We start from the raw sequence: 18848 nt of genomic DNA on the forward strand, positions 1-18848 counted from the left end.
CCTAATTCTAGTGCAGATGTGTTTGCTACAGGAAGTGAATACCTCCCTTCATCACTGATCTATTGAGCTATATTCCTAGTGTTTTGACGGCGTCGTGAGCTTGTCCTGTTTCACGTGTGCAGATTTGGTCAAAAAGTGCACAGATTCCACATTAACACACACTCACTTAATAACACTCCAGAAACTCTCTCCAGTCTCCGTAAATAACCCAGTTAGGGCTCGGCTCAGGTTGCCCAGGATAACGCCTGAGTGGAGGAAGCCTCTTAATTATTCAGTGTTGCCATGACGATGTGCTTAACAAAGTTCAGAGCTGATGTGCTTTGCGAGAATATTTGATTGACAGTTAGGCTGTGTGTGAGGTCTATAGAAGTTTTGTAGTGAATAAGAGGATTAGATTGGGATTCAGGTTTTCTATATAAAACAACTCATGCCTTCATTGCATCAGAGAGTCTCTGAATATTTACAAACCTAACTCTGAACTCATGCATTATACATGCCATGAAACATTTACAACAATACTGCTAGAAGATTGAAGAGCCAAGTTGCATCATTGAAGAAACAAGGATATTCTAATAAAAACAAAAGAAAGATCAGGGTTCATTGCACTTCTAGTTTCTGTGAACTGATGACCTTATGACTTCAGAAACTGCTTCCTGTTTTCAGTTTTGCAGTGCACATTAAGGGGTGACGTCCATTTTATTCTGAATTTTTTGTGAACAATTCATACCTCTCTATCGTTTGCACAATCTTGAAGCATTTATAGAGTATAACTGATACTCATTGCACTTATTGCAATATGGAAATCTTATCCATATTGCAATAAGTGCAATGAGCAATATCAAATACTGTTTGTACTTCAAAGATTTGCTCCCTCATTTTCTTAACTTCATCCCAATATAATGCGTTCACCATTTAGTGCCTCATGAATAACTGAGCGATCTCTTATGCATTGTGTGTGTGTTTCCATGCAGCATATGCACTGATTTTATTTTTGTGTGTAATGTTGAATATGTTGCTCTGGTCTCATGCCCCAGTTCTCCACCTACATTTAATGACAGACCTCCGTGCTTCTTCGGTTTATTTCCTGTTTTCATTTCCTTTTTTATTCTTTTCATCTTATTTTCTTTTTGTGGTTCTTTTTTTCCTCCCAGACGGCTGCAGAGGCCTGTGTCTGATACTATCATTATCTTACAGGGTGTGTATGTGTGTGTATCTGATGGAAACACCGGAAACTAAAGTCACCCAGTATGAGAGGTTGGGATGAAGGCTTTTTGAGTAGTGTTTTCATCTTATTTCTGTTAATGTTGTCCATGTTCTAGATTTCTTGGGTCTGTATTTGTATTCTGATGGTACTTTATCTAGCCTCCAATACAACTCCATTCTTCCCTGCTCTTTTTTTATTTATTTTTCTATTCAATAAATTCTAATATACTCAATTCTACTAGCTTCCATCCATTTATACTCAATTTTGCTTTGTTCTGCGTTCATGCTAAATTCTGCTTTAATATACTCAGTTACTATATTCTGATTTACCGTTTATACTCAGTTCTGCTTTTTTCTTTGTTTTTTAATGTTCCATAAATTCTATCAGGTTCTACTTTATTCTACCATTTTTTACTTTTGTAATCATTCTACACTATTCTATTATTCTTCTCTTTTATACTCCATTGTACTATGCTCTGCTGTAGTATACTCAGTTCTACTCTATTATATTCTATACTTTAGTATACTCCATTCTGCTTTAATGTTACATTTTACAAAAGTTTACACTGTTACACTTTGTTCAACTCTTATATATATATTCTGACCTACCTTCCAATTCTACTCTAATATACTCTATTCTTCTATATTCTACTCTATTCTTTACTGTATTATATTATATTGTTCTCATGTTGTGTGTTTGTCAGAAAGGGAGCGAGGAAGAGAGAGTTTCTCTCTGTGTGTGTGTGTGTGTCTGTTTGTTGAAGATGATGAATGGCTCTTCATCTTTTGTCTTGCATGTAATATAATGTTGCAGAGTGACCCTCTCTCTCTTACCCGGTCCAGATGGACTAGAGCTCTTTGGGTTTGCTCTACTGATGGTTACAAATGCGACAGCAGTGTCCTTTTAACCTTGTGTGTAACCGCTGTGTGTGTGTGTGTGTGTGTGTGTGTGTGTGCGCGCGCGCACCTGTGTCTGTGTGTGACCGTCATAGAGGTGTTAATATGTGTGAGCTCTGCAGCGGATCCATCCTGCTCTATTAATCACAGAGTGCTGTAGCATCAAAATACACACACAGTCACATGACCTCTGTCACTGCACCAAACATGTCCTTTTTCCTCTTTCCTTGTCCCTCACTTTCTCACACACACAGACTATATCTAAACCCCCAGTAATGATGTATATGATGTTCGTCTCTGTGTTTTCAAATGGTCTCATCTGTATTTGCAAGTCGCAGCTCAATGACAGGAAAAGTGGAGATTTGAAGATTTTGTCCTCATGCCGTTGCGTGATGACCTTGCCTCATGTCCTTGACGTATCTGTGCAGTTCATAATTACTACAATCATTCTTTTGTGAATGTACTTGTCTTTCTCTGAATGTGGGAAGCTGTAGAAATGCCCCCTTGTGGGTAGAAGACTTTTTAAAAGCGGAAGTGCCGCTGGATTATTATATTTCCTGAGCAGTCTGACTGTAAACTTTAGGCTGCAGCTTCATAGGCCCTGGCTATAGACAATTCTCCCTATGACTATGCAGGACTTTGTGACCTCATATGCATCACAGGGCTTAGCAGAATAAAATGATGATTAGTTTTCATGCTGCATCTTAAATAGAATTGCTAATGGCTACCTTCTTCCAAATCTGCATTTCCAGGTGGCCGAGGACAGAATGGCAGCCCCATCATTATTTTCCCAGAGTACCCTACGTTCGGTGAGCTGGAGGAGCAGGAGTTTCAGAACGTGCTGACATACCTGACTAGCGTTCCCAGGTGAGAAAACACAAGGTGGAAGCATCAGTCATTACCAGCACTTAAAAAACAACCAGGATCTTTGATCAGGGCACTGGAAAATGTTTTTCCTCCCAGTCCTGGAAAAGTCCTTATTTAATGGCTAGATGCTTTTTGTAAGTACTTACAAAGTAGATGTGCACGCAAACCGGTTTGATAACATCAGCCTGTCCATTAATGCTGTTATTGGAAACATGTGTGTACTTCAATATATTAATTTGCAAAAATTGCATCCTGGCATATAAATACACTTCAAGCTCGGTAACATGATTTAAAATCCAGCATTAATTAATGACTGGAAATGTCATGACAGTTCATTGTTAAAAAAATGTGCGGTAACGTGGTTAGTAAAGCCTTTCTGAAGCTATTTTTGTTTAACAATAGAAAACATTGTACATTTCTTTTTTTATGATGCATCTTCCACATCACCACACTGTTGATAAAATAGATGAGAAATATTTTTGGTGGGGTTGTTTTATTTCTTGAATTGCACAGTAGAGGGCACTCTAATGCTTTCCCATTCAAATACCTCTTTCTGTTTGCAATTCAATGAATTTGAGTCATGACTGCCTGCTTGTGTGTGAATGCTGCCTCATTAATATTCATCATGCATATTAAATTAGAATGCGTAATTATGTACACGATTAACAAGGTGATCCTAATGCCCCTTGTTTTACATATGCATTCTTAGTTTGTGAGTAATTTGAATACATGATTTTCTCAGGGAAGTACATTATTATTGACCTAAGGATGCCTTCATATCAATGATTAACCTAGAGATGTTAAATTACTTTGCATGTATATCATTTAGTTTTTTTAAATGTTAATCCCTGTGAAAGTTCACTGGTGCATTGGTGTATTTGCTGATCCTGTGAAATCCTCTTTAATTTAACAGCCCTTGTTAATATTCTAATGAAAGTGTGATTTTGGACCCTTTGCTTTCCATCACACTCTCTCTCTCTCCACCTCTTGTTTCCCCATTATTCCCATGAGAAACAGAGAGAGAGGGGGTGATTGAGTAATTAGATGGATTTCTTCATGCTGAAAATGGCTGATGGGGATTTAATTTAGTTCTGATTTGGTAAATCAAAAGAGTTCAGGAGCAAAATACAGCAGCTCTTTGAATAAAGGGGCAAATGTCATGAAACCCCTTTAAAATCCATCCTAGTCATATTTTAACACAAAAGAAATAGGAAAATGATTATACTATACTATACTGAAAAAAAAAATGTTTCATTGAATTTACTAAATAGTTTTATGGTAAGTGGTTCCTATACATGTATTTTAGCTACATTTAAATAAATGTAGTTGAAAGATTTTCAAAAAATATATATTTATATAAAATACATTGTTTGCAATGCAACTTACCCTTAAAAAATATATTTTAAAACTATAAATTTATTTTGAATTGTGCTATTTGGCTACACAATTCAAATTCTTGTAATGAAAACTAATTCTTATACTGTAATGCAAAGTAAAAATATATATTAATACTAAAAATGTAAATCAAAAATACATAATGGAAGGCTTTTTAACTACCTAGAATTAATGGTAAAATAATTAGATATTTTAAAATTTTTTGTAATATTTTTAAATATTTTCAATTTACAGTAAGACCCAAATATCTTGAGGTTGTTTTTTTTTTTTTTTTTTTACAGTGAAATTGTAAATGTGCTGTATTAAATCATCCCATTGTTTATTCAAAGCATTCAGCTATCTAATATGTGAAAGGAAACAAAATATATATATATATATATATATATATATATATATATATATATATATATATATATATATATATATATATATATATATATATATATATATATATATATATATGTATATATATATATATATATATGTATATATATATATATATATATATATATATATATATATATATATATATATATATATATATATATATATATATATATATATATATATATATATGTATATATATATGTATATATATATTAACAACACAGAACAATAATTAAAAACAGCATTAGACTAAGCACCAGTATGACCATAAATCATGTGTAGTGAAGCACCCAATGGCTTTCCAAGACCCCAGCAGACTTTGAATGGAAGGTTATAATTACAGTGATGATTGCAATCAGATTTTTGATCTTTATTACTGATGGACATTCAAGGTCATTAGTCAATGTGTCAGTGCAGATCTGCACCGGGGCTTTGTCAGCTGATAAGACCCCTGCATGTCTCTCCTTTTGCTTCCTCCTCCTGCCCTCCTCTGTGAAAGGAGCGGAGAACAAACGTTCCTGAGAAAAACAGCCGGAGGCTGAGAGGGGGGACTGGGAAGTGGGATTGAGAGGAGAGAAAAGGGACGGGAGTGTGAAATTTGGTGGAAAAGGCGGGAGCCAGAAAAAGAGACACACAATCTGTGTGTCACTGTAATGGCGGCAGATTTGATACACAAGTATCTGCAGTGCCAGTTTCTAGTGGGAGGAGCTTTTATTATCAATCAGCACCTATCTCCCGCCCACATTCCATATTAGCAATTCAAGAACCCGGCTGTCCGTCAGCACTCTCCTCAGCTCTGATTGGTTGAGAGGGAGCACCTGATGCTGCATGATTGGTCGCTGTAGAGGGGGAGGCAGAATGTAGCTGCTCTCCCGGTCTGTGCCTACGGTGGCACTCATTCAAATGGAACCATAAACACAGGGTCTGTAAGCAAAGGTGTATTGAAGGGAAGAAAGAAACGGAGGGGAAACCATCTGTGTACACTGAAATCTGCTGAAGGATTCTTGGAATATCAGCGTTGGGGGTGGATTCTGCACATTCACGCTGTTTGTTTTTAATATCAGCAGTGTGTAATTGGATTTTTCTGCTGCCTCGGTCACCATAAAACAGCTTGATACTGCTGCTGCGGAGAGCTGCCGTTCTGTATGGTGATGGACGTAGCAACTAGCTCAGCATCTCTGCGCTTCGTTACCACGGTTGCATTCTGGGCTAGTGCATTTCAACGTACGTCTGTGGGTTTTAATTTGCAATTTGAGGTGTTACGCATTCATCTCGTTTGTCAGGGGGCAAATGTAGATGTGTACATGTGGATAAAATAATGGTATGCAATGCAACGAGTGCTGGTTACCCTGTCAGTCTGACGTTGCTTAGTAGAAAACCGTTTAATGATGACTTTAGGATATGTGACATCTTTAGCATCTCAATGTTTATGATTTTGTGTGTGTGTATGTGCACTTGCTGCCATGGTGATGGTGTCTCTCTGATTTTCAGTCTCAGCTCGACGGGGGTCGGCTTCATCCTGGTCATTGACCGGCGGCAAGACAGATGGGCATCAGTGAAGGGGACGCTGCTGCGGATCGCGGTGAGCCCTCCTCAGTGTGTGTGTGTGCGTCTGAGACGGAGAGAGAAAAAATAGGATGGGCATGTTGTTAAATGTGTATATTGTGATAGAGAACATCATCATTTATGTTTAAAGGGATAGATTACCCAAAAATGTAAATTGTCGTCATTTACTATCCTTGATGTAATTTTCAAACTGTGTATATTATGCAGAATACAAAAACTTACAACGACAAGTCAATGGAGTACAATGTTGTTTGGATACCAGTTGACAATTTAAGGGGGAAAGATAAAGGATCTTTATTGGCATCTATAGTGTGTGTGTGTGTGTGAGAACAAAAATAGAGTGTGCATGTGCTTGAATATGCATATTTCGTTATATTTAAAAGGAGCAATTACCCAAAAAATGAAAATCTTCACTACCCTCGATGTAATGCCTATTATGTGAAACCAAAAAAGTATCTCTGTGCTTCGTTGGTTTGCCTATTCAATCAAATCATGGCATTGCTGTAAAAAAAAAAAAAAAAAACATTTTGGAACCTTGATTTTGTTTTTGGATGTCAGAGTAAATGATGTCAGAATGTTCATTTTGGGGTGAACTTTCCCTTTAAGAGATATTAAATCTCTTTTTGTGTCCATATGAATGAGGAAACTTTTGCGTGAGCCTCTGTGTGTTGTTTTTTTTTTTTTTCCATGCATACTGTAAGAAGAATAAGAACTGACAGGCAGGAGCCTTTGGCTATATGAGTGGATTAGTCAGAATTTCTGTGTTGTTCCAAGTTGGAGGGCATCTAAAACAAGGCCCTCATTTCTTTTCATAGAAACCCTAAATATTTAATCCACCACAGAGTCGAATAGAGCACCACAGCACGTCCACGTGAATATAAACCCAGCGCGCTGAAAGCACAAATGATGTTGAAGCTATGTTTAATGAACAAAAGGGGCAACAGCAGCTGTAATCTTTGTCCGTTCTTGTCATCGGCTTGTTTTGAGTGCGGCCTGTAGTGATCATCAGTGCTTTTATGCTTGCTGGAAACTCTTCAACAAGTGTGATGGCCGCAGGGGGTGTGTTAAAGCTGTGAGCGTGTGCATGATGGTCAGTAGGGGAGAGGTCACTGGGCTAATCAGATTAACACTCTTTAATTAGGTCAGCACTCAAAAACGCTACTGGAGTCAAACCAGTAATCAAGATGATGACTAACTTGTACTAACTTCACTGCTTTACCAAACGAGGACAAAAAGTGGTAACTCTTGTTTTGTTTTGGGTTTTTTTTTAATCATTTTTCACATTTTGTCAAACTGAGCAAAACGAGCACTGTTTTTGGTCTTAGATTTTTGTAGTTTCATTTGTTGTTAGAGTCATTATTGGTATTATGCGTTGACTTTATTGTGTTTGATACAGCAGTTGGAGACAGGTGATGTGCACAAATTAAGTGCATTTACGCTTTAGTGTGACTCTTTCCCTGATACGTGAGATTTTATACTGCACTGAGACTAAGTTTCATTAGCATTAATGTTTTAAATAGTGGGCTAAAATGCATTCATTTTTGTTTTGTGGTTCTTATTAAGGCTGCATTTATTTTATCAAAACTGCACTAACATAGGGATATATTATTGGAGTTTAAGATAATTTAATACGTTTTAGAATGTAATTTGTTTCTGTGACAAAAAGATACATTTTTCTTGCATCATTACTGCGTTACATTATCACATAAATCATTTGCTGATTGTCACCTGAAGAAGCATTTCTTATCGGTGTTGAAAACTTATCTTATTTGATTTTTTTTTTTTATACATTAAATGAAATTGCTGATATGAAATTTGGTTTTGTTTGGTAAGCACAGCCCACTTAACTGGTAACTTGGGCTGCAGCAGTTGGACTGCTTGTTTATTGTTATATGCAATAACTGCTTTTATCTGTAGAGTGACCGTTAGAAACAGGAGAGCTGGACTAAAAAGGCTTCAGGAAACTAAATGAATTATTCACCTAATTCAAGTCACTCTTACATTAGTACCCATTTAATAGCGCAATTACTATAAGTACTAAGTAATAGTAATGAGTAGCATGCACTTAATATTTAATTATGTCATTGAATAGTCTGTAGATGCTCACGTGGTACATGGTAACACATGGCAGCCAATTATAGTAACAACTGAACTCTTTCTGAATAATAGATTTTGGTGTTTTGGTAACGTCACGATTCTGTTGTATGGACCGTTTTACTGTGTTGATGACGGAGAGGTATACTCTGCTACCCCACAAACCTACTTTAGTTTAGAAAAACGATGACACGCTCCAGGATTTTCTTGCACCTGGAGAAGAGAGGGGAATTTTTCTTTGTTTCATAGCCATAATGCATTTGGCAGTAGAGGTGGAGGTTTGACATTAATGAAATAACAAGATGATGTTATTCTTGCTTTGCCTCACGTCCTTCTATCTTTCTCTTCATTTAACTTTCGAGCTCTCGGCCAACTCCATAACCTTAGTGCTTGCAGCTAAACAGTTAGAGTAAAGCATGGCAAGATGAGTTTTGAAGAATCATGTGACACTGAAGACTGGAGTACTGAAAATTCTATTAAGTTATTTTAAATTGTAATGTTTGACTCTGGTTGCACACACACACACACACACACACACACACACACACACACTCTGGCACTCACAATCACTTAATCTACTCCTTTCTTCCGTCACAGCACATATGGCTGATTGGTAATGGTTATCAGCAGTGCAGCTGGTGTGGAACGGCCGGAGGAGATTTTCCTACACGTGTCTAAAATCAAAACAAAAATGCAGTGCCAATAACATCATACAAAGTAAACATTGTGTGCTGTAGTCTTTATAAGTCATATGCAAAAAAAAAAAAAAAAAAATGACGTTGCTTCACAAATTAAGAACAGCAAGACATCATATCTCATGAAGGAGATGTTGATTTCTGTGTCAGATTGGTTAATGATATCTTTAATGTATTTCATTTAGGGCGTAATTACAAGTGTGTTCATCAGTTTTTTTCTTCATTTAAATTTAACATGGAACAAAATCCCTTGTGCACATTCTCGTTATTGTTTTTGCTATTAGAAATGGTGCTATTAATTGATTTGCATTTAGATTTGCGCAGTTTTGTGCGTTCTACAACATGCACCAGTGAACAAAGAAGTCTGACGGAACTAGTCTCTGCACGGCCCAATCTAATTCACTTTAGGAAATTTTAATGTGTGCTAATGCATGCTAATGTATGATAATTGGGCATAGATAAACATCTTCCCCAATGTAGCTAAATTGAGAAATTGCGCTATCCTTGTAATATTTGCGATGGATGACCAGTGATCCTCCCTGCGCACACATACAAAATAAATATTGTGCATTTTTCTTTCGGGTATGTATTTCATTATCATTGTCATACACTTCTTTAAACGTACATATTATGTACTTTTGTTTAAATGGTAAATGTGATTTGGTTTTACTAAAAGCCATATCTACAACATATTTTATCTAATTATTGTTTCCACAATGATTCATAAATAATTGAGACGCTAAACAGTTGGTAAATCCACAGAACACGTGTTTAATATGCTCCTCCCTCTCGTTTCATCTCGCTCTTCAGCCTGCAGACCATCCGGCTGTGCTTAAATGTCTTTTATTATATAGTGCCGCTGTTTTTTACTGCCGCTAAACATTTCCTTTCTTTGACCCTGAAAGCGTTGATGGCCATCTCCCTTCTGTGCTGTCTGAGACGTCTCAAGGGAGGTTGTTAAGAGGCTTGTGTGTTGAAAGACAGGAGAGTGTCTGCTCAATGACATCTGCTGTAAAAGGATAGAAAGCATCCATATCCATTTTTACCCTATATGTAGAACCTTTGATGTGTCCTACTCTTAGACTTTATGAGGAACTGTGTATAAGGTCTATAAGTTGTTTTATGGACATTTAGAATCATCTAAACACTAAATATTCCAAAAGGAGGTTTTGGCAGCAACGACCCATGGAAGAAAAATTTTTGATTCAAGCTTTCAGTGAACAGTTCTTAAGAGAACTGGTTTATTCCATCTGTGCTATCCCTTGGCGCTCGCTCACTCCATCAGTGTCTCGGACACAGCTCATTGGGTTCCTCAAGTCTATTCACGGTTATTAAGAGTGAAGCGTGCTGATGAGGAGGCGTTTCACCTGTGACTCTGAGCTGTACATAACAGTGATGTTCACACAGGGCATGAGGGCAGTCCTGAGGTGAGACATGAAAGGTGAAAGTTCACCGAGATGAGCATCAGGGACACTGGGATACGAATCCCTTGCTATTTATTGGAACGTTTCTATTTTGATAGGAAATTATGAGCCTTGATGAGTTAGTGTTTTATTTATTTGCTGTGTGCCTCCATTTTACTATCCAATTTAAGTAAAAAAGTGATTGAATTGTGTGTATTGAATTGGGAAATTCAGTGAGTGTATAGACTGGAGATGTGAGTGTGTGTGTGTGTGTGTGTAATTGAATTCCTCGTGCCACGTGTCTGATTAGTCTGTGGTATATCAGTGCCATGGCAGCTGCTCCCTAGAGACACGGTTTCTCTACCTCCTTACACACACGTGCACACACACACACACACACACACACACACACACACACGGCTTTCCCTTGAGAACAATGAGTTACACCCCCATAAATGCACATAGTAATTCCTTTCTTCGTCTCACACTTGTTCTCTCTATTGATATCCTGTAATTTTCTGAAAAGTGTAAAGAGTTTGTGTGTCAATTAGCGATGTTATTCTTGACGTTTTGGTTGTGCTTGTGTGTATAAATAGTCATTTTCATCAACAACATAAACAAACGTTACTGCGCGTGCATACTTCCGTAGACATTCGAATAGAATCAATAACAACAGCAAAGTTCTTCTAGAGTAGATAATTCTTTTGATAACAAGCAAAATATGTTTGCCGTGTAAATAAGATGGATTTCCTGTTAACGGCTGTAGACAAAGCAGCTCTGGGCTTGCAATAAGTTATATATAATTTGTGATCGAATAATATTTATGAATTTCTCCATTATTTCACCATCAGCATCCTTGCTCTCTCGATATTACCCTCCATTATAAGCCATAAAAACAATGTTTTGTAATTTGACTGTGGGTAGGAGAACCCACTGCAGTCTTTATACATACACACTCACATAAACACACGCACACATAATAAAGGCTTGAGTAAGCGAGAATGGGGGAAGGGAAGGTGACCACATTCACTGCAACATCAGTGCCATCATATTAATGAGTAGGACTAATTTCTGCATTAATGTTTTAGTGAGTGCATTATATTTGGGAAAACATAGCGTGTGCATTTGCATTGTCTATATCAGTGAGTACAAACTAAACAAGACCACTGGTATGTTATCTTATAATTGCTGTATTTATGAGAGGCCCAAGGCGGTCCTGTAATACAATCACAGCCACACAGCGGTTTACTAAAGCTTCCTAAAAGAGGAACTGTGTTGGTCACATCTGCTTGAATGAGCTTTAATGGAGGACTCAATAATGGGGCGTGTTTCTCTGACTTCCTGTTGTGCGCGGAGCCGACCCCTGCGACTCTTCGGTTATTGCCAGCTTGTTGGGGACAAGCATGGCCAATCTGCCTCAGAGGAACGGGATATTGTCATGGTAATATAAAGGCGGGATTCAATTTGAGGAGACTCCTTTGTCAGCAATCAAACACGAGTGCGTCTGAATGGGAAATCTTTTGCTCATTTGGATTTGACCGTTGCTTTGGACATACAATGAAATAATGTTTTTACATTTTCTGTCATTTTAGTTTTTTTTCCTCTAGTTAATTTGTTGCAAGGAGTGTTTTGGCGATTGTTAGGTAGTTACGTTTTGTAGTGTCCGATCAAAATGCGCGTTGAGTCATGTGCCAAGGTCTGAGGTTAATTAATCATATCTCTTTCGTGTTGAGGTCCACTCTGCAACCAAATGTCCAATTGCCATGCTAATTATTCTTGTTAGCCCTTGAATCTCACTTTTCCCTAATTGTTAAACGCAAACGAAAACAAACAACAGCACTGTCCAAGAAAAAAAGGGGGGCAGGGTAACAACATTTTCCTCGAAACCCAGATCTGGAGGCATTTCAGCATGGCAGACTGTGAGATCAACCCGCTGTAGGATTATCTCATGTTGGCAGATTCACGCAGAACTGTAAGGACATGATTTTTATTCTTGGGATGGCTCAAGTGTTCGTGACAAATCCCGATTGGGCGCCAACATAAATCTGTGGTCAGAGTGACTGGACAGCTGCCTGCGTTTAGATGCAATGACGATGCACTAGATACATACTAATGCAGTTTAAATGAATGCTAATATATCACATAATTGATTTATGAATAAAAAGCACTGTTTTTGCTACACTGACTTGATAAATTATTTATATTTCTTTATTTATTTTAGATAGGGCCGCTGAATGTATGTATATCGTGAAGGGAGATTAAATTGTTACAAAGTTTGTAGTCAGTATGAATTTTCTGCAGCACTTTATTTTAAGGTTGTCCTTGTTATGTCTGCTCACCATTGTGATAACAAGTATGCATAATTACGAGCAAGTAACCCTAATCCTATTTTACGTTAATGTTCTAAATGTATAATTACACAAGAAGCCCTTGAAATAAAGTATAAAAAATTTCCTCTAAGGAAATCAATACTTTTTTTCTGGAAGGGTGCGGTAATTTGAAAAGGCATTAATAATTACAAAATCATTTTCAAATAAATTATATTATAAATTCTATTTTTGTATTAAAGTGCCCATATTATGCCATTTCTAAGGCTTCTAATGTTGTTTTGGGAGTCTCCTACAATAGGTTCACATGCACGCAAGTTGAAAAAAACACTTCGCTTTTTCAAAATGTGTGTTTAATGTCACCTCATCCAGCGATTCTCAAATGATTCATTTGAAGCAGTTCTATGATTCAGTCTCTCTAAACCCCTCCCTTCCGTGAGCCTGCTCTGCTCTGATTGGTCAGATGACCCAGACTGTTGGGATTGTTCTACCATGTATAGCGCATCAGAGACAATAGGCCCATTGACATAGGTCTTTATTTTGTAAACATAAGCATTTATTACTTATCATACTTGCAGGTTGTGTGGAGCCGCTGGTCAGATATACTAGTCTTTCCGGAACGTTTTGTGTATCCCGTGCTAAACTCACGGCTGGCCAACTTACAACATAGGTGGGAATTATGCGAATATGTTAGTGGGAAGTGGGATTCAAATTACTAACGACTCGTTTAGGCTGTGTAGAGTCGATTCTTTATTTTGTGAGCCAATAATTTATTGTTTTAACATTTAATAATAAAAACAAATATGATCAATATGATCATGTCATATTCAACTGATGAAATGATTATGAAAAATCATCATTGCATTACAGGAATAAAGAATATATATATATTATATATAAAATATTTTATATATATATATATATATATATATATATTTATAATTTTTGGAATATTTTAGAATATTACAGATTCTACTGTATTTTTGACCAAATGATTTGACTGAATAACCCTGACTAAATTGTGTTCACCGGGCATTTTTAATGAATAGATGAATATTAATGCATCATCAAGGGTTTTTTCTCTGTGTCACTTTGTAAAACCTCTCGTTTCTGCTTCACTGCATCCTGACCAATACACTGTCAGTTACGCTGAGACAGAGGGGCTGCTGGGTCGTCTGCTGTCAGGAGAGCCACGCCAGCGTCCACGCTAACATCACAGCTCTGTATTGATCTGCAGACATATTTCTGATTTGACACGGTGCCCAGTAGGGAGGCGTTTTAATGAAGAGACTGTAAACATAAGAACTCCACGAGAGGTTATGTGTGTGTGTGTGTTCATATATTCACAGAGAGAGATAGAGAGAGCTCAGGGAGGCATATGTGAGACCATTGTTAGCCTTTCTAGTCTCTCAAGGAACTGAGTTGTCATAGCAACAGAATATAGATGGGGGGTGTGTGTGGATGCAGACGGTGGGAGGGAGTCTGTGCCATTCAAATGCAATGGTTCACTAACATACGCTAGATATTAACCCTATAAAACCTACTGCATCATATTTGACACAGTTTTTTAAGGCCTCTAAATGATCAAATCGATCACAACTTGTTAGAAAATCTAATACATTCATAATAGTTTATACATACATATCTTTATGCTGTGAAATGTCAAAAACACATAATGAAGAAAATTGCACTTTTGAATTGTTAATAATATCTCAAGGTAAACACTTATCTTGACTGAAGCAACTTACTTATTTTTACTTATGTTTATTTGATTCTACATCATGCATAATTTTTAGAGAAATCATGTCAAAATGTGACACATCAGGTTTTTGAGGAGCATTTGTCTTTAAGTCATCATTGCACTGTATCGTGTTTCCTCCTTCAATAAAAAAAAAAGAGTTTTATTTATAAAACTAAGCATTTAAACATCATCTCACTATCTTACTGAGACATTATTTGGAGATGTAGAACGACAATGTTTATATATTATGTAAGTATTACGCAAGTAATTTTATGTAAGTAGTCTCCTGCACCGTTTTAAGGATCTCATTGATTTACTTTGCAAGCTATCTCTGTTTTTGACGCTTGGATAACATCTGCAATAAATGAAACATTTTAGTATAAATTTTGCGTATATATTTGCAGCGTTTTCCTGTGAATAGGAGTTCTATATTCTCCGTATATCATTCTAAATGAGCCATAAAAGCATTTAATTTCATTGTTCAAGAAGCAGAGTGTTAGATTGGATTTGACTTGGCTGTTTTTCTTGTTTGTGTGTTTTGTAGGGCTCTTTCCCAGGCAACCTGCAGCTGGTGCTGGTACTGAGACCAACAGCACTCTTCCAGCGGACAATCTCAGACATCTTTTTTAAGTTAAACAAGGATGAGTTTAAAATGAAGGTGCCGGTAAGTACACACACACACACACACACACACACACACACACACACACACACAAAGGCACAAATTCCCACACTGAGGCATGTGGTTAATGAAGAGCGTAATGAGATGTATAATACACTGACATAAGAGAAGTGCTCTCCATTATGTACTGTGTGTGTAGGTGATCATGCTCAGCTCTGTGACTGAGCTGCACAGTTACATCGACCGCACACAGCTCACTCAGGAACTGGGCGGCACGCAGGAGTACTGCCACGAGAAATGGATTTCACACCGCACCGTGAGTACACGCCTGTGGACCTTAGAAATTAAAAGTGGGCACTGGATTGGTTTGATGTATAAAGCCAAAGACTATGGAATACCAAAAATGTTTCGCTCGTATAATTTCGAATTGGGAAAAAATGCAACTCTTAAAATGGCCAATCAATCACAAGAAGCCCCGCCTTCTAAATAAAATAGCCAATAGCAGATCTGTGACGTCAGCGCATCACCACATCTGCTGTTAGAAGTTCCGGTTGCTATAGAAACAGCATTGTGAGATGTGTGCCTAGGAGTGAGTGCGATCTCGCTCTGAGAAATAAGCTTTTTATAATGCTATTTCAGCAAAAGAAACAACAGTTGTTGCACAGTTGTTGTCATTGGTGATTTCAAATATGAAATTTAATCGTAAGGATTAATGAACAATTTGGCAGAGTTTGATGTTTCCCAATATAAAGAGATAGGAGCTGCACTTGGATGCCTGAGAGGTGTTTCAAAGATGGCCGCAGAGTCACATGATTTATCTTAGACACACAGCAAATGAATAAACATACTGAATAAACCTAATAAACTAAGCTTAAGTGTAATATTTTTAACATTTTAAAAGACGTGTTAATTGATCTAATTAAACATCCATTTAAAAGATGATTTTGGTTTAATTAATCAACACCAAATCCTTGCTGTATTCATTTTTTTTTTTAAATATTGTTGACCCAAAACTTTTGAATGATAATGCAAATATGGCATCAATTCATAAAAAACATGTTTAATAGATCATAGTTAATATTGTCTCACGTTCACAATTCATCACTCACAAAATGGAAGGACAAGTTGCATTATGGGATGTACTAATATGCATGACACCAGTGAATTCTGTATATGTTTAGAATGTAGTTACTTAGAGAAAGTGGAAACGTAATAATACTACATTCATACTGCATACAAAATAGTATGATAGAATGCTATTAAAAGCCAAACATATGCTAAATCTTGGTGCTTCATGATTATAATGTGGTATTAAACAAGCAAGCCTTCCAGCAAGACAGCAATCTGTACCTCAAGCAGATGAATTGTCTTTCTTCTCGTTTCATTTGTGGACCTGCTTTTAAGTAATCAGTAATTGATTTGCGTGTATTGATCCGTGGCTGCTGTGTTTTAAGTACAGCACACTTGTTTGCAGTGTATGTGGATGTTTTTTATTTGTGGCACACTCAGCCATTAGTGTGATTGTGTTTGGGTTTCTTGCTGTTGTGTGATTGGTGCATATGTGTCTCTTGGTTTTTGTCGTGCCTCTAGGCCATTGAAGGTTTTGCTCTGATGGTGAAGAAAACGGCACAAACTCTCCAGTCTTTTGGGACCGAGCTGGCGGAGACAGAGCTGCCCAATGACGTTGAGGCCACGTCCAACCTTCTAACCGTCCACACGGAAAAGAAGGACAAAATGAAGGTCAGAAAACCTCATTTCAGCATATTAGACTTGTACATTATCATGCTGAAATACAGCTAAATACAGTAAATAAATTATTACAGTTATTATTGTTAGTGCATTTATTTTTACTATTTCTTTAAATAAATTATAGGAAAAAAGGATGCAAAATAATACTTCAAGTAGACTGATTATTTATTTGCAGAAATGTTTTGAATAAATACATGAAATGTTATTGTGAAATATTTTTACAATTCAATATTATTTATATTTAAAATATATTTTGTATTCCTGGGATCAATTATCAGCAAACTTTTACTCTAGTATCACATGATCCTTTAGAAATTATTATAATACGCTGATCTAATGCACAATTATTAATAAAGGTTCTTACCAGTTCTGAAAAGTTTTTTGCAACTTAATACCAGTTGTGGAAACCATACATTTTGTTTTCAGTAATGTTTTCACTGTATTATATACAAAAAAATGCAAAAGAATTCTATACTATATACATAGATTTGACACAATTTAGCAGACACGAAAAAAAGTGAGGTGTATAATAAAGATCATATAATATAATATTTCAGTATAGAACCTAGTCCTTAATAAGGGGTCTAGCAAGATCATAAATAATTTAACATCGATTATTCACATGGCTATAAGCTATAAAGAAACCTTAAGTTTACATAAATAATTCATGCTCGCTATTCGCACTGAATTATATGTTTATTTCATGTCCCTTTGTGTGTGTGTGTGTGTGTGTGTGTGTGTGTGTGTATGCAGGAGGACTTGAGGATCGCTCTCTGTCAAGGATCACGTTTGCTGGAGAGTATCAATGAGCCCCTGGTGAAAGATCCAGATTATACCATGAACCAGGATGAACTGGAGAACCTGGCTACTGTTCAGAGGTGTGTGTGTGTGTGTGTGTGTGTGTGAGAGAGACCATCTACCATGCTGGAATGCGAAAATGAGAGACCAGACGGTTACAGTACAGCAGCAGACTGTTGCGTGTCCTTGTTCGGTTTCTGCCCTTTATTAAGCTGTTCAGGGCAGCTGTGTTTCTGCATGCAAAACAAGATGACCCACCTGGACAAGATTATACAGCAAATCTACACACACACTCAAACACACGTATCAAGTGCATTAGCCAACAGGAACGTATTCTACTCGCATGACCTTTCAGTGAAGCAGTGTTCTGGGGTCTGGATATGTGCCTGTGTTTAACATCCAGGGGCGCCTGCTGTCAGCCTTTATTATGTAGATGCGGTTATATTTGTAGTTTTTATTTATGGTAAAGTCAAACAAAAGCTGAAAAAGCAGGCAGGATTTTTTTTTTAGATGACAAAACAAATCATTTGTACTACTTTCGTGATATGCTGTTTGTAAGCTTTGACTGTATGATAAAGAACAACTTGGACATTCTTCTAAACGTCCCTTTTTGTGTTCCACAGAAGAAATTAAATGACGAGGTGAAGTATTCTTTCACTCAGCAAGTGTTTTCATCTCTCTGTTCTAGGTTGCTTGGTCAGTTAGATGAGACTGAAACAGCATTTGATGATTTTTGGGATAAACATCAAACCAAGCTGGAGCAATGTCTACAACTACGGCATTTTGAGCAGAACTTCAGGGAGGTGAGACACACTGACTGGTGCATCTTAAATATCTGTGAAATATGTTTTTAGTAGGGATATATAGATAAAGCAGTGATATTTCAGTGTTATTCATGTACTTGTATTTCATTAATATGCTGAACTGTCTTTTATTTTTATATTTTCTCTTTAAATATAGTTCCGGTACTACTAATATTACTAATATTAATTGATACTTGCACTTTTATTTTACGTCATCTAGTTGCCAAGGTAACCACATTTTAGTTATATTTTATTTCAGTGGGAGATTATTTAATTAATAGTGAAAAAAAAATTTGTAGTA

At 36.8% G+C, this 18848-nt stretch overlaps 1 protein-coding gene across 14 annotated transcripts in view; it reads left to right on the forward strand.

The window, feature by feature from the left end:
* mcf2la (mcf.2 cell line derived transforming sequence-like a) overlaps positions 1-18848 on the forward strand; it is a 61067-nt gene that overhangs the window by 27614 nt on the left and 14605 nt on the right. For 13 of the 14 annotated variants that reach the window (XM_043237653.1, XM_043237660.1, XM_043237681.1 and 10 more), the window contains 7 exons: positions 2853-2967; positions 6241-6331; positions 15120-15239; positions 15397-15513; positions 16788-16937; positions 17700-17824; positions 18433-18547. In XM_043237653.1, the coding sequence (XP_043093588.1) occupies positions 2853-2967; positions 6241-6331; positions 15120-15239; positions 15397-15513; positions 16788-16937; positions 17700-17824; positions 18433-18547 (833 nt within the window). Of the gene's footprint in view, positions 1-2852; positions 2968-5634; positions 5974-6240; positions 6332-15119; positions 15240-15396; positions 15514-16787; positions 16938-17699; positions 17825-18432; positions 18548-18848 lie in introns of those variants that run through there. The other variant, XM_043237746.1, reaches the window with a different exon arrangement.

This window comes from Puntigrus tetrazona, chromosome 1 (genome assembly GCF_018831695.1).
Source record: "Puntigrus tetrazona isolate hp1 chromosome 1, ASM1883169v1, whole genome shotgun sequence".
Lineage (NCBI taxonomy): Eukaryota > Metazoa > Chordata > Actinopteri > Cypriniformes > Cyprinidae > Puntigrus > Puntigrus tetrazona.